The following is a 14463-nucleotide window of genomic DNA, read 5'->3' on the forward strand; positions in this document are numbered from 1 at the left end:
TTGGTCGCTCGAGGTGGACGACTAATGTTTTAAGGTACTTAGTAAAATTACTGAAATATGCAATTATGCTAGTTTTCATGTCTACGTTCTCTAAAGCCTTTTTTTTTTCTTCGCGGCCTGAGTTGAGTATTCGAACTCGAAATAAACATCCGCAGTACAGAATGTCTGCAAGGTGACGGTCTCAATATATAGGACACAGAATAGAAAACATTCGTGTCGCTAATATACACAAAGCAACATCACCAACACCAGAACATTACCGTCAGGTTACGTACGTTTAATCTTCCACATCGACGCGAAGCTCACGTCAATATGAGGCCTGGAGTTTCGTATCTTGACATTTACATAAGTGTCCGCGCTTATTAATACCATCCTAAGCTTGCGGCTAAGCTATCTGGTGCTACATTTAAGCCTTTCTTAAATGTCAAATACGTAGCACTACGTAATATAAAATGTTCACAAGGATTGCCTGGACAGTCTGCTAGGTTAGTAGGCCACGCGGAATACAATAATAACGCCGTTATTTGAGATAAACGTGACACGACTGTACGCTTCCAAGTAATGTTTTATCTCTATTATTATTATTATTATTATTATTATTATTATTATTATTATTATTATTATTATTATTATTATTATTATTATTATTATTATTATTATTATTAGTTAAAGAGGGTGCTCTGCCTACTAGAAATATGTAGATAGACCAACGCAATTTAAGAATAGAAGGAAACAACGCATTGAGGTATATATTATTCAGCTTAGCGAAGTAATTAAGTCATGATCTCACCTCTCGCAGTTCGGCTTCAGTTACTGTGCAAGGATTTCATGTGCAAATCTATGCCTGTCAGTTGATACTGTCGTTGACATACTGACAAAGTTCGTAAGTCTAATAATAAAAGGCGGAACGACACACTTCCCAATTACTCCGAAATAGATGTTAGTTAAAACAAATTAAGAGATGCGAAAAGGACTCACATGAATACAGAATCGTAATGTGCGCGAAGGGACCTAGTAGCGGGAGCATAAAAGTCACACAATTCCTCATGCATTTGCTGAAGACCACTCGAAGGCGGAAGCCATCTTTTTTCTTCTGAGTCGACTGAATTGATTCCGACCCCCCCCCCTCCTCCCCTCCCCAATACGTTTTATGCACCCATCGTGGTTTGGTACGGCCCCAGATTCAGAGGCATTGGACGCTTTCAGCACACCACGTGTTTTTGTAGTGCCTACAGGATCGGCACACCTTTGACCAAGAGGCATCATCATCATTATCAGCCTGACTACGCCCACTGCCAGGCAAAGGCCTCTCCTATGTTCCGCCAATCAACCCGGTCCTGTGCTTGCTGCTGTCACGTTATACCCGCAAACTTCTTAATCTCATCTGCCCACCTAACTTCCTTTCTCCCCCCACGCGTTTGCCTTCTCTTGGAATCCAGTCTGTTATTCTTAATGAACAGCGGTTATCTTGCCTACGTGCTACATGCCCTGCCCATGGCCATTTCTTCTTCTTGATTTCGACTAAGATGTCCTTAACACACGTTTGTTCCCTGACCCACTCTGCTCTCTTCTTGTCCCTTCAGGTTACACCTGTCATTTTCTTTTCCATTGCTCGCTGCGTTGACCAAACGGCGATGTCATGTAATGACGTCATCATGTGACGTCATGTTAACACGGCGTCACACATTTTGGCGACCTGTGAGGTCATAATGACATCATGTGGTGATGCCATTACATCACTTTGCATCACCCGTGCTGACGCCGACGGCCACTTTCCGTGTTTGATGATGCATGTAAAGCTTTCGCTTTAAAATCATAATGAGTGTCGTCTTATCGGTACGTATAGTAGAGGATGTCCTCCTTTTCTCCGTTCACATCGTGATGACAGCGCTCCAAGCGAAACGCACGCTGTGAGCCGGCGAGGCGACTGAAACGCGTTAGCGATCCAACACTCTCGGCTAAAACAATAGCCCATGGAACTCTACGCAGGCAGAAGACTCAGAGAGCTCTGACTGAAGACCATTTGTTTTATACGCAACAATTCATAATGGGCGCAAAAAGAAAACGAAGTGAGGGCGAGGAGGCTTTAGACCATCCAGATAAAAGGGCTATGAATTTCGGCCTCGAATATGTGTCACCATTTTACTAAGCCTCGCGATGGCGGTTCGTTAGACGATCCAGGCTGTACAGACTGCAATGACTGCGCAATTCACAGAGAGCACGGTTCATCAGCAATTCGTGGTGGCTCGTCTGTCTGTCCTTTGTCCACATCAAGTCTTCGCGTTGTAACCTCAGCGCTTGTACTTCTCTTTGTGTTGGTCCGTTGTTTTAGCACTGGTTTTTTTTTTTTTTTGCGATCATGAACGACCAACTGGCCCGAATTACCGCCGCGGTGAACTTCAGCAACTAAGAAACCGCACATCGATCAAAGAATGGACGCGTTGACTCAAAGGTGATTAATGAAGGCAGCCGATCGAAACCACCTAGATAAGTCGGGTGTGGGTTTCCGCCTACAATGCGTGTGTGTCACCATATCACTAAGCCTCGCGATGTGCTTCCACTGTTCTCAGTCCTTCGTTAGATGAACCTGGCTGTACACACTGCAATCACCGCGCAATTTACAGAGACCACAGTGCGTCATCAATTTGTGGTGGCTCGTCTTTGTCTGTCCTTCGTCCGTAGGTACTTTTCGTGCTGTAACCTCAGCGACTGAGAAACAAGCCTATCGATAAACGAATCGACGTGTTGTCTCAGAAGTGATTAATGAATGTCGCTGACTGAATTCATAAGTATGGGTTTCGACCTCCGATGTGTGTCACCATTTAACTAAGTCTCGCGATGTGGTTCCACCGTTCTTAGTCCTTCGTTAGATAACCTATGCTGTATAGACCCCAGTGATCGCGCAGATCAGGTCGCCAACAGCCACGCGGACGCATCCGCAATTTGTGGTTGCGACTGTGCGAACCGCATGGCGATCAATGAAATGACATGTTTTCTTCAGATATGATTGATGAATGTAGTATCCCTCTTAGACAAGGCATCGAACCACCTTTGTTTTCATTGAAACAGGCCGATGCGGACGTGGGGAGCCTGACCGGAGAGCGGACGGGCTTCTCCTTCATCGTGGGCAACATGCTCTTCTTCCTCACCAGCAGCTCCATTGTGGCTGGCCTCGGACTCGGATTCCTCACCAGGAACACCGAAGGCACGACTGAGTTTAATTATTATCTTCGAGGCGAGGTCTATGCCGCATTAAAATGCATGCTATACGCAGCACGCTTAAAAGATGTGCCACAGAGGTGTGTCGCTGATTCAGCAGTGCTCCACTGCTGAATCGAAAGACGCGGGTTCGGTAACAGCCAGGGCGTTCCCGTTACGATGGAGAAATATACTAGAGACCCGCGCACTGAGTGATTTCAGTGCATGTTAAAGAACCCCAGGTGGTCGAATTTATCTGGAGCTGTCCATTACTGCGTCTGTCATGACCCGAGTCGCTTTGGGACGTTAGACCCCATAAACTAATCAATCATGTATTTCTATCAACCATGTATACCTATAAACAAATTTCATACGAAACACATGGCGCCTATCCAGTTCTCCCGTATGAATATATATGAACCGCATCTGCTCGTTTGAGACGACCGTGTATGTCAGGGGCGTAGTCAGGGGGGGGGTGTTCAAACATCCCCTCCCCCGAAAATTTTTCAATTTTGCTTGCGTATGTATTTACGCGCACACATACAAACGCACGCACGAACATACATATATACACCTGCCTATATATAGCCTGAATATATAGGCAAGTGATGGGGGAGAATGGTCATAGTTGTGCGACACCTTTTTGCAACCGACCGTTGACCTTGGCATTAATACTACAAGCCATTACTGCAAACGCGCCTCGAAGAAACTGACAGAAAGAATTTCATATGCAGGGGACTCATTTCAATTATTTGCACTGAGGGAGCGTGTATGAAGATAAAGTGCGATAGCAATCAGTACTACATAAATTGGCAGGCTGTGCAAAGACGTCATTTCAATTTCTGCGCACAAAGAGCAGAGTGTTGGTCATGCAGCATCATACATCAGCGGGAGTGAATGCGTTTGTTATGTGCAACTTCTTACAGTTTTCGCGCGACCAATAGCGTCAACTGTGACCGGTTAAAGGCGGGGTGAACGGTATACGTTGTGAGGTAAAGGGTTAGTCATGAGACAGGCCATCACTATCGCATTGGAGTTGCCAAGACTGCATTTCTTTCTATATGTATAAGATAACCAGCAGTCGCTTTTTTTCACTAGCGCGCATCCTCCCATGAGGTACACACCGAATGAGATTCGAAGGTCCCCTCACATACATAATGAAGAACTACGCATGAGTGAAATAAAAGGGGAAAAAAAAGCAAGTACCTTTGACCACATCCACCACTCAGGTTCTGCCCTATCAATTTATCATGTTCTAGTAATAGCCAAGTTATATCTAAACAAGACGAGGGGGTTACAGGCAGATGGCGGAGAACACGCGGTGCGCATTCGCCTACGTCTTGGACAACGCTTGAAGAAGAAGAAAAAAAAAAGAGTATGTTTTACTCTTATCGATGAGCCCCGAGTTGTAACGTTTATGACTATCTTTAAAGATGTATGTTAACTCTCTTCTTGGTCCCACGACTCTCCGACGAGAGTATGATATTCGCTAAAGGGAGTTCACGTGTATCTTTAAAGAGAGTCATATATGTGGTAAGTCAGGGCGCACAAAAAACAGTCAAAGACATGCCTTGTTTTAAACGACGGTTGACGAAAGGTATAGTGTCAACGGATACACTGGACTTGATTTTCTCCAACAAATCGCGCAAGCACAAACACACTTGCTTATCGCCGCAACTGCCGTCGTCAGGCGCATGGACGCGCCGGCACGTCTCGTACATGGAGTTTCCGGGCGAGCTGTTCCTGAGGCTGGCCGGCGTCGTGGTGATCCCGTCGCTAACGAGCATGCTGGTGGCCAGCGTGGTCACCGCGGGGCTGGCCGCCGCGCGCCGCATGGGACTCCTGGCGTTCGCCTTCTACTTTGTCAGCAAGGCGATGGCCATGACCGTCGCCTACGGGCTCGCCGTCGCTATGAACCCGGGTAACCTCGCGCACCGCATCGACGTTACCGACGCGCGGCCCGCACGGAGCAAGACTGTCTACGTCGACGTACTCCACGACATCTGCAGGTTCGTAAGTCTAGAGCGTCCTGCCACAGACAGGATCAAAATTTATCGTAGCGCTAGCAGGCACCATCGTCCCGTTGTGTCTCTCTCGTCCGTGTGTCCTAGCGCTATGATACCTTTCGATGCAGTTAACCTGCTAGCCCAAAAAAGCCACTTTATCAAGCCATAGATAGGAACCTGCGCAAGAGCTTTTTCTAACATTTCTTAGGAATATTTTATTCACGTTCGCGGGTTGTTTTCATCTGAGGACTTGGTAATCACGCTAGTTACGGGCTCACAGTATATTGTCGAAAGGCAGTAGAAGGACGTCAGTGCTGACGGGCGGATCCAGAGGCTTATCTGGATGTCCTGCACCCCCCCCCCCCCAATTTTTAGGTGTGAAGCATCTTATAGCGGAGTTCAATCCGGTGGTGGTGTGCGGCGTGACCACCCTTACTGCGCATGCACAAGCCCTCTCCACACACCTCCTCTCCCTCTCCACACCCCTCTCCCTCTCCACTTCCCATTCCCCTCCCCTTTCCCCTTACCCTCTCCACCTCCCCTCGCCCCTTTGCCTCTCTCCCCTCCTCTCTCCACTTCCCCTCTGAAACGCAGGCTCTACATGACGAAACGCTGCTTCGCATCGCCTCATAGTCCCATTTAGCGGGAGATGGTGTGAACTTTTCCCTTAGTTTTTGAATGTATGACAAGTGAAAAATTCCGGCAAGTTTCAAACGCGAGCACAAGAAGAAAGGAAACGCACAGGACAAGGTATTCTTCTTGTGCTCGCCCAGTTGAAACTTGCTGGAAATTCTTCACTTGTCATCACGTACCAACTGGCCCAGAAAACCGCCCTGCTAAACTGCTTTTGAATGTATGTTCGCAAAATGAGGACCTATCAAGTCCTCCGATAAGCTACCCCCCTTCCCCTGGCCACACAACCACACACTTACCTTAAGCTGATCCTCCCACTCGGAAAAATGTGCTACACCCCAAGCATGAGAATCCAAAGAAGACAGAAGTTCAGGAGAAGATGGACGCTTGAAGAGATGAGATACCTATGAACATGGGATCTCGCTGGCTCCAACGACACTCCATGTTCAATGATTTTTCGTCACCTCAAACATGAGAGTTGACACCTACGTGAAGTGGTGCAGATGCATGATGAAGCCTTTTCGGAGATACGCAGTTAACATACAAGAAACAAAAAAAGCTAACAAAGCAATATAGATTTGTTAACCAACAAGAGCATTTTCTATGGCCACGTGAGCATAACATCCAAATGCTATTGTTTTGTAGGTGAAGAAATAGAATGACCGACGATTTAATTTCTTGCTATTTTTAATATGATAATAATAATTGTTGAGGTTTGTTGAGAGCTGTTGAAATGTTACGAGAGACGCCGTAGCGCAGTACTCCGGAAATTTTGACCGCCTGGGGTTCTTTTTAACGTGCACCTACATCTAAGTACACGGGCCTTTAGCATTTTCGCCTCCATCGAAAATGCGGCCGTCGCGGCCGGGATTCGATCCTGCGACCTGTGGGTCAGCAGCCGAGTACCCTTCTTTAGCCATATCGGAGAGGGAAGTGATACTACTCAAGGAAAGGGGGGGGGGGGGAAGGGGGTTGAAGGAGGTGTGTTTTTGTTCTGGTTTTTGCCTTTTTCCTTGCCCACGATGCGCATGCGCGGGAGTTAGTCGAGCGTCAAGTTTAGATATATTTTCTGTTCAAGCAATAAAGCTTTCAGTTGTGAGTAAGCGCTTGTGGTGTTCCCTTTCACGTCTTCGTCTTTTTTTTTTTTTGCGCTACTATTACACCATTATGAATCAGTACCAACTAGCTCGCCTTTCCGTTTTGCTTCACCAGGTGGTCGCAATTTCCAGAGCCCTCCACTACGGCGTCCCTCATAATCATATCGTGGTTTTTGAAAGTCCCTCCCCAACAACTATTATTATTATTATTATTATTATTATTATTATTATTATTATGTCAAGACACATTGACTATGTATAAGGTTCACTTCATCCTACGCGCATGTACCTTGCTGTTTTTTTTGCCACTATAGTCACAGGAACTAGGAGAAACAAGGTAATAATAATAATATCCGGTGTTTTATGTCTCAAAACCACAATGTGATTATGAGAGGCGCCGCAGTGGAGGGCTCCGGAAATTTCGACCCTTTCGTGTTCTTTAACGTGCGCTGACATCGCACATTACACGGGCCTCTAGCATTTAGCCTCCATTCATCGAAATGCGACCGCCGCGGCCGGGTCGAACCCGCGACCTTCAGGTCAGCAGCCGAGCACCATAACCACTGCTCCACCGCGGCGTACTGGCAGAAACAAGTTGCGTCCGCATATGTAGTCATTGCGCCTCAAGAGTTTATAGTAAGAGAGTACATTAGGAAACGGTACGGCGTGTTCAAAAACATTGCTACCGCCCGCTGCAAAATGTCGCGCGTTGTGTTCGAATATGAACACGACAGGGAACCGGTCAACTCCGTAGCGCCATCAATCGTTAAATGCTGGAACGAGAAAGACGCGCGCGCTGCCTCCGAGACTTCAAACCAGTTTGTCCGCGATCCTCGGGGCCGACGCAATCCATTTCAACGATGCACGGATGTTGTGGCAAAGAGGTACTCTCAGTGCGAAGCGAAGTCACAAATGCGCCACTCCGGATAGCTTATAAATGCTGCGTTGTGATATACGAACAAATGAACTCAACAGAGAATGAGGCGAAGGAAAACATGGGGGACACTACTTGTTGTCTTTAACTGTAGTGAAGCAATTGTGACGTAATCTGAAATGAGTTAAAGTCGACAAAAGATCACCCTTTCCGTCGGTGGGATTTGAACCCACAACTTTTTAATTACACCGCCTTGACTACGGGTGGGGCTGGCTAAGACACCCACGCACAGAAATACCCAACGAAGTGGACGGGGAAGCGTCATCCGTTGTAGAGTTCCGGTGGCAGATAATCGGACGCGTAAGTCGGAGGTCTTGGGTTCGGTTCCCACCGACGGAAAGGGTGTTCTTTTTTTCCTTCATTTTACAACGCTTCAATTTACACCATAATTACTACACTACAGTTGAAGACAGCAATTATTGTCCCCCCTATGCTTTCCTTCACCTAAATGTCCGTTGAATTCATTTGGCTGTCTACAAAAATAAAGAAGCGCTAGAAAAAATTTCCCTTTTTGAGCTGTGATATACGGCTCAGCATGCAAACTACCTTCTTTACAGGAACACGGTACCCGGAAATTTAATGGAAGCATTTATATTCACAGTAAGTAAACGCACTGTTTATGCGGTAAACGCAAGGGTGAAAAACGTCACAGAGCACACTAGTTATATCAACGCATGTTTCTCTCTCGCTCAACCTTTTTTTTTTTTTTTTTTGCAGCCGTACACTGTCGTCGACGTGAACAGCACGGCAAAAGAGACTAGTAAGCTTCGTTCATTTGCTAGCGGAGAAGTATCCATGATTTAAACTGTATATAATAATAATAATAATAATAATAATAATAATAATAATAATAATAATAATAATAATAATAATAATAATAATAATAATAATAATAATAATAATAATAAAACGCCAGGCCTGCGCTGAAACCGCAGCACAGTCACAGCGAAAGCTGGAAGAGCGGCGTTTCTAGAGCCCGTTGTAAGCTCTCTTGGGGATAAAATAATTAATGATGGGGTTCTACGTCCCAGAGCCGCGATATGATTATGAGAGACGCCATAGGGGAGGGCTCCGGAAAGTATTACGACCATCTGGAGTTCCTTGACCTGCACGTGAATCTAAGAGCACGGTCCTTTAGCATTTCGCCTCGATCGAAATGCGGCTGTCGCGGCTGGGATTCGATCCCGCGATCTTCGGGTTGAGATATATAACTTCAGCAATCAAGCACCATAACCACTAGGCCGCCGCGACGGGTCAACCTGTATGTAAGAAACCTCGTCACTCTTGTATAACAGAAATGCATGGTGCAACACACAACTAACATTCAGCGGTAGAAAACAGGACGTCCCTAAGAGAACTGCAGGAGCAAAGTACATGCATCAAAATGGCGTTTTGTCAAAGGGTGCTAACGAAAGACAGCTTTATAAACAACTCTTCAAATAGTACAAGTGATATTTTTTTTCGCGCGCTACATGTGCTGGAAGCGATTACCATCGCCGGGGACATGTCATGGCCGCCATATTTTGAATACCACCCATTATTAGGAGAGAAAAAATGTGTGCCTGTGCGTCCAACGACACATTGTCGGATAAAAATTTTGTGTAGTTGAGTGAAACGATCATGCGACCAGTTCAGGTGCAATATCGGTATATTAGGAAACTTAATATTCCTCCTGACTGTCATAACATTGACGTGGAGTAGTCTCAGAATTAAAAAAAATTATCATTATCTCTCCTTGTCTTAAACTTTGTTAAGTGTAGACGAGAAGCAAGTACGTGCGGAGATGATACGGCATTACATTAAATTACATTCGGATAACATGGAGGACTACTACTCTGTTCGCACCCTTCTCTCAACCGGCATTATGGCGCCGCTGTAAGAAACACTCAAACAAAAACTGAAGCAAAAAAAAAAATTCACGCAGCCATACACATAACGTAGTATTTTTTACGGATCTGTTCGCGTCACTGCAATATCTCATCTTAACATGCAAGCGATACGCATTCAAGTTAAGGATTTATTCTTTCACTCAGATTCAATAAGTTAGGTACTGAATCGATAATGGACAAGCTCGACAGTTGCCAAAGGTATTTTCTGCGTTTTGCCGAGGGCAGTAGTTGAACACCGTATTCAGCGACACTTTCCACGATTAATCTACAGATTAACCTACAAGTTCATGTCATCAAATAATAATTGTTGGGGTTTAAAGTCCCAAAACCACGATATGATTATGAGGGACGCCGTAGTGGAGGGATCCGGAAATTTCGACCACCTGGGGTTCTTTAACGTGCACCTAAATCTATGTACACCGGCCTCAAGCGTTTTCGCCTCCATCTCAGTGATACCTTGTGATGGATGCCTAATTTTACATATCTCTTGTTAATAACACGCCTAATTTTAGCTATCCTTTGTTATTAACATTACATGTCTAATTTCAGCTATCTCTTGTTATTAACAGCAATCGAGCATTCCATTCATTTCAATCCCATGACTGGGTTGTCTACACTTATTTTGTTAAACAACAGACATTAGCCTGGAGGGCCAGACGCCCACGATACGTCGGGTGAACATCCCGAACTACGTGGGAATGACCGTTGTCAGCGTGCTGCTGGGCGCAGTCCTGGCAACCATGTGGGAGAGCTGCCGCGGATTCATCGAGCTATTCGTGGCCATCAGCGACGTCATGCTGAATCTCGGACGGATGATCATGTGGTACGGAGTGCAACGGACCACAGCCAGAATTTAACAAGTAGACGAGTCACGGTTGTTGTGCATGGAAGAAACACTGAAACGAACCTTTTCAACATAACTGCATAGCACTGTGCCGGGAAACAGGTATTAACACAGCTGCTTAAAATATCGATGACGTGAACAATTAACATCTGATGGCTCACAGGCGAGCACCACAAGGCAACATGGCATACTGCCACACTGCTGAATCCACGCTGTGTTTTGATTTGCCCTCAACGGGAGTTCAGCATGCGTACGCCATGCGTGACATTCTGCCTGTCTGTACATTTAAGGAAAAGGCCCAATTATCGTTTTACGTCCATACGAAGTGTGCGGGGAATCTAATGTCTTCACGTGATGAAAAAATCCGGCTGATGGAGAACAAAACAAAAACGCTCGTGTGAAAAGTGGCGTCCCAATTTTTCTCATAATTTTCTATAAATCATCTTAACGAACGCAAAGCAACAATAACACAAGGAATGGACAAGTGAACAGGACGAGCACTAGTCCTGTTTTCGTGTTTCGTCATTGTGTAATCGTTGCTTTGCGCTTGTTAAGATGTGCAAGTTCAGTTGCCACCAACTAGCCCAAATTTGTGCGTTGAACAGTCCTATAATTCATGCGCGCCCTGTTTCCTACGTATTTCACTTGGCAAAAATGATCGCACCTCACTGGACATCTGTGAGCTAAAAAGAATCACTAATAGCAAGTCCTAGAATTGACGTGGTAATGATTCCGACCAAAACGGTTTGAGATGAGTTAGCTCTCGTAGAATGAGTGGGTAAACTCTTCCCGTGTTGTATCTGTACAGGTACTTCCCCATCGGCATCTGCTTCCTGCTGACGTCGCAGACGCTGCGCTCCCAGGAGTTTGTGTCCGAGACGCGCCAGCTGGAGTCCTACTTTCTCAGCCTCGTCTTGGCGCTGGCCATTCACGGCATGCTGACGCTTCCGGTGCTGCTGATAGTATTCAGTCGCACACACTACCGGAGCCTCTTCTCAAACATCGGACTCACTCTGGTCACCGCCTTCGGCACGAGCTCCAGGTTTATATGAGCACCTGCCACGAGAATTCCCTAATATATGTGAAGTTCCGGTTGCATTCACGAAGCTGGTGTTGAAGCACTGTCTTCAAACAATTCGTTATGTCAATATATAACCGACCAGTACGACGAAAACCCGTTGGTTGCAAGACCACAGTCCTTTCAGCACACGAAACACACCGAATGGCGCTCCCGGCGATAATAGAAATTCAGAAATGGACAGCGGCGTCTAACCAGTTTTTCGCTGCGGCCAATACATCACACTCTACGCATTCTGACTTTTTGACCATAAAACATGAAATACTGCACTGTCCACCAGGAGACATAATCATTACGCAAAATAAACAGTCCTACAGGCGAATCCTGTAATCAAGAGTTTCTAAAAGAGCTGCCACACCTAATAAATTTAATTAGACGTCAGAGTTTGCGATTAAGAAAATGTACATATATCAAATGAATCACTGTGGAGCATTTCTGAAGGGACTAACTTAAAGGGTTGAAAATGAACAGCACGGAAGCGAAAAGGACGACGGAGAGTAACTGACACGACAGACGAAGCGCTGACTTTCAACTGAAGTTTATTGCAGAAAAACCAGAAATATAAAGAGAGCAAGATGTCAAAAAAGTGCAAGAAATATAAAAAATATCCCGAAATATGAAAGGAATGTAAGCCTACAACACTATATTCCGTCGTCCTTGTCGTTTCCGCGCTGTTAGCCTTAAGCATGTACAACCAACTTGCCCAAAGATTTGCTCTAACTTAAAGGGATTGGGCTGCCCTCATAGCCCAGTAAGTACAACGTTGACCCGAGACGATGTTCCTTAACAAATACGGTTGATTAGTTCGCACTGCCCGTGTTGTGTGTTGCAGCAATATGACGCTGACCAGTACGGTGTCGTCTCTGGAAGACAAGGTGGGCCTGAACCCGGTGGTCGTGCGCCTCGTCGCGCCGCTCGGTGCCACGTTCAACAAGGACGGCACGGCCATCTACTTGGTCATCAACACCGTTTTCTTAGCACAGCGAAGCGGATACCACGTCACATTCCTCGACTTTCTCGCCACAAGGTGAGCGGAAGGATCCAAAATCGGGGGCATTCGGATTTCCACCTGCTGTTGCGAACAAAATTGAACTGTGGGACGTGCAGCTCTTAAAGGGACACTAAAGAGAAACAATGAATTGGTTTAGATTGATAAAGTGTGCTCGGAGAACTCTTGTGTAGTTTATTTCAACACCATGGGTTTATTATTAGAGGATAAAACGAAGTTCAAAGTATGATTTTTAAGTTTCGCGCCGAACTTTGTAATTCGTGACGTAAAAGACTTCAAAGAGCATTTAACGTATTTTGGCGCCACTGGCTCGACGAATTTCCACAAACTCATTATGTCAAGTATCTGGCCCCCTCAGAGGACAATGTACTTCGATTTAACCGATTAGGAACTACGTAGGCCCAAGCAGGCGCCGTCAAAGATATATGACGTCACGGCAAATGGTGCGGGAATTCCAAGGTGGCGTCGCCACCTGTATTTTCTTTTTGCGCGTTTTCTCGCTTATTAAGCGTCTTCGCGCAGAAAGCGTGGTGTTTTTGGTATCGTGGAAGACTACTTTACTAATGCGAGAAAAATCGTTTTGCTCTTTAGTGTCCCTTTAAGGACGGCAGTGGCTCATTATGCCAGAAAATGACGTAAGGGCGAGAGACAACTGGACAGACTGCGTAAGTGTTACTACACCGCCGTTATGTAATCTGAGATGCTTAACGAAGCTAGCCGCTTATGGAGGAAGATGAGACAAATCTATCTAAAAATCTGGCCACTTCCACACCGTGAAAACTGTACAATCTGCGGAGCAGAGGTGAGGATTCGCCTGCCTCCGATGACGCTTTGCTTGTGTTTGACTCGAAGATGCGGGTTCGCCCGTCTTTGTTGGCGCTCGGCTTGCGTTGAGTCTTCTGAAGCTGAGGGATTACCTCGCATTTGCTGGCGTTTCGCCTCCGCTTCTCTGTTACGTATATTTGCGTCTAACTCCCGAACGCTGGCGTTCCGCTATCACTTCGCTGGCTCGGACAGACGAATTAGCCCTTCGGCGACGCTGGCCTTCACTGGCAAGCAAGCGCTGGCGTTCTAAACCGAGCAGCCTGCTTGGCCTGCTCGGCATCCATGGCGGGAGAGCAAACCTTCATTTGTGATGCAGTGGCGCCCTCTCTTGACCTATTTTGATATGACTTGATCTGTAGCAACCTCCTTTGACCCATTTTGTTATTAACTTGACCATTAGCGCCCTCTTTTGACTTATTTTTCGTACTTTGAGCGTGACGCCAAGCGACGACACGAGGCGAGAGCTCAGGCCCCTAAATTCCTCCGCACTTAATTGCAACATTCACTGGCTCTTCACACATTCATTTTCTAATACAGTAAAATAGCGCCAAAAATTCAGGACGTCCTTAAGAAGCTCTGCTCGTTCAGCGTTATTTTTCGCGTGAAATTTTCTCCGATATACATATTTACCACTAGCATGCCACTTTTCACTGTGTCAAAAAGAATTGCTAGAACCTAATCTATCGAATCTGCTTGAGGCACAATTTCTATTAAACATTCTTATAAGTTTCGCCATACGGTCGTTTAATATGCTTGCAGGAAGCACAGAAAGACATGACTAGACATCCAGCCAAGCTAAACGATGTGGAGCACTGCTGAAGAGAAGAGTTGCACTGCCCCCAACACTGCATAGGCTAGGAGAGCTTCGCGTTGATCCGAGAGATGTTCATAGACAGCGTCAGTGCTTTCTTGAACCAACTGTACGTATACTCGGGAAAACATGCCTACAC

General features: G+C 45.9%; 1 protein-coding gene across 1 annotated transcript in view; it reads left to right on the forward strand.

The window, feature by feature from the left end:
- LOC119397545 (neutral amino acid transporter B(0)) overlaps nucleotides 1-12710 on the forward strand; it is a 53567-nt gene extending 40857 nt beyond the window's left edge. Inside the window, exons 6-10 of the mRNA XM_037664969.2 lie at nucleotides 3070-3205; nucleotides 4889-5119; nucleotides 10394-10580; nucleotides 11410-11643; nucleotides 12512-12710. Of these exons, the coding sequence (XP_037520897.2) occupies nucleotides 3070-3205; nucleotides 4889-5119; nucleotides 10394-10580; nucleotides 11410-11643; nucleotides 12512-12710 (987 nt within the window). The remainder of the gene's footprint in view (nucleotides 1-3069; nucleotides 3206-4888; nucleotides 5120-10393; nucleotides 10581-11409; nucleotides 11644-12511) is intronic.
- The last annotated feature ends 1753 nt before the right edge of the window (nucleotides 12711-14463 follow it).

This window comes from Rhipicephalus sanguineus, chromosome 6 (assembly GCF_013339695.2).
Source record: "Rhipicephalus sanguineus isolate Rsan-2018 chromosome 6, BIME_Rsan_1.4, whole genome shotgun sequence".
NCBI classification, from domain to species: domain Eukaryota; kingdom Metazoa; phylum Arthropoda; class Arachnida; order Ixodida; family Ixodidae; genus Rhipicephalus; species Rhipicephalus sanguineus.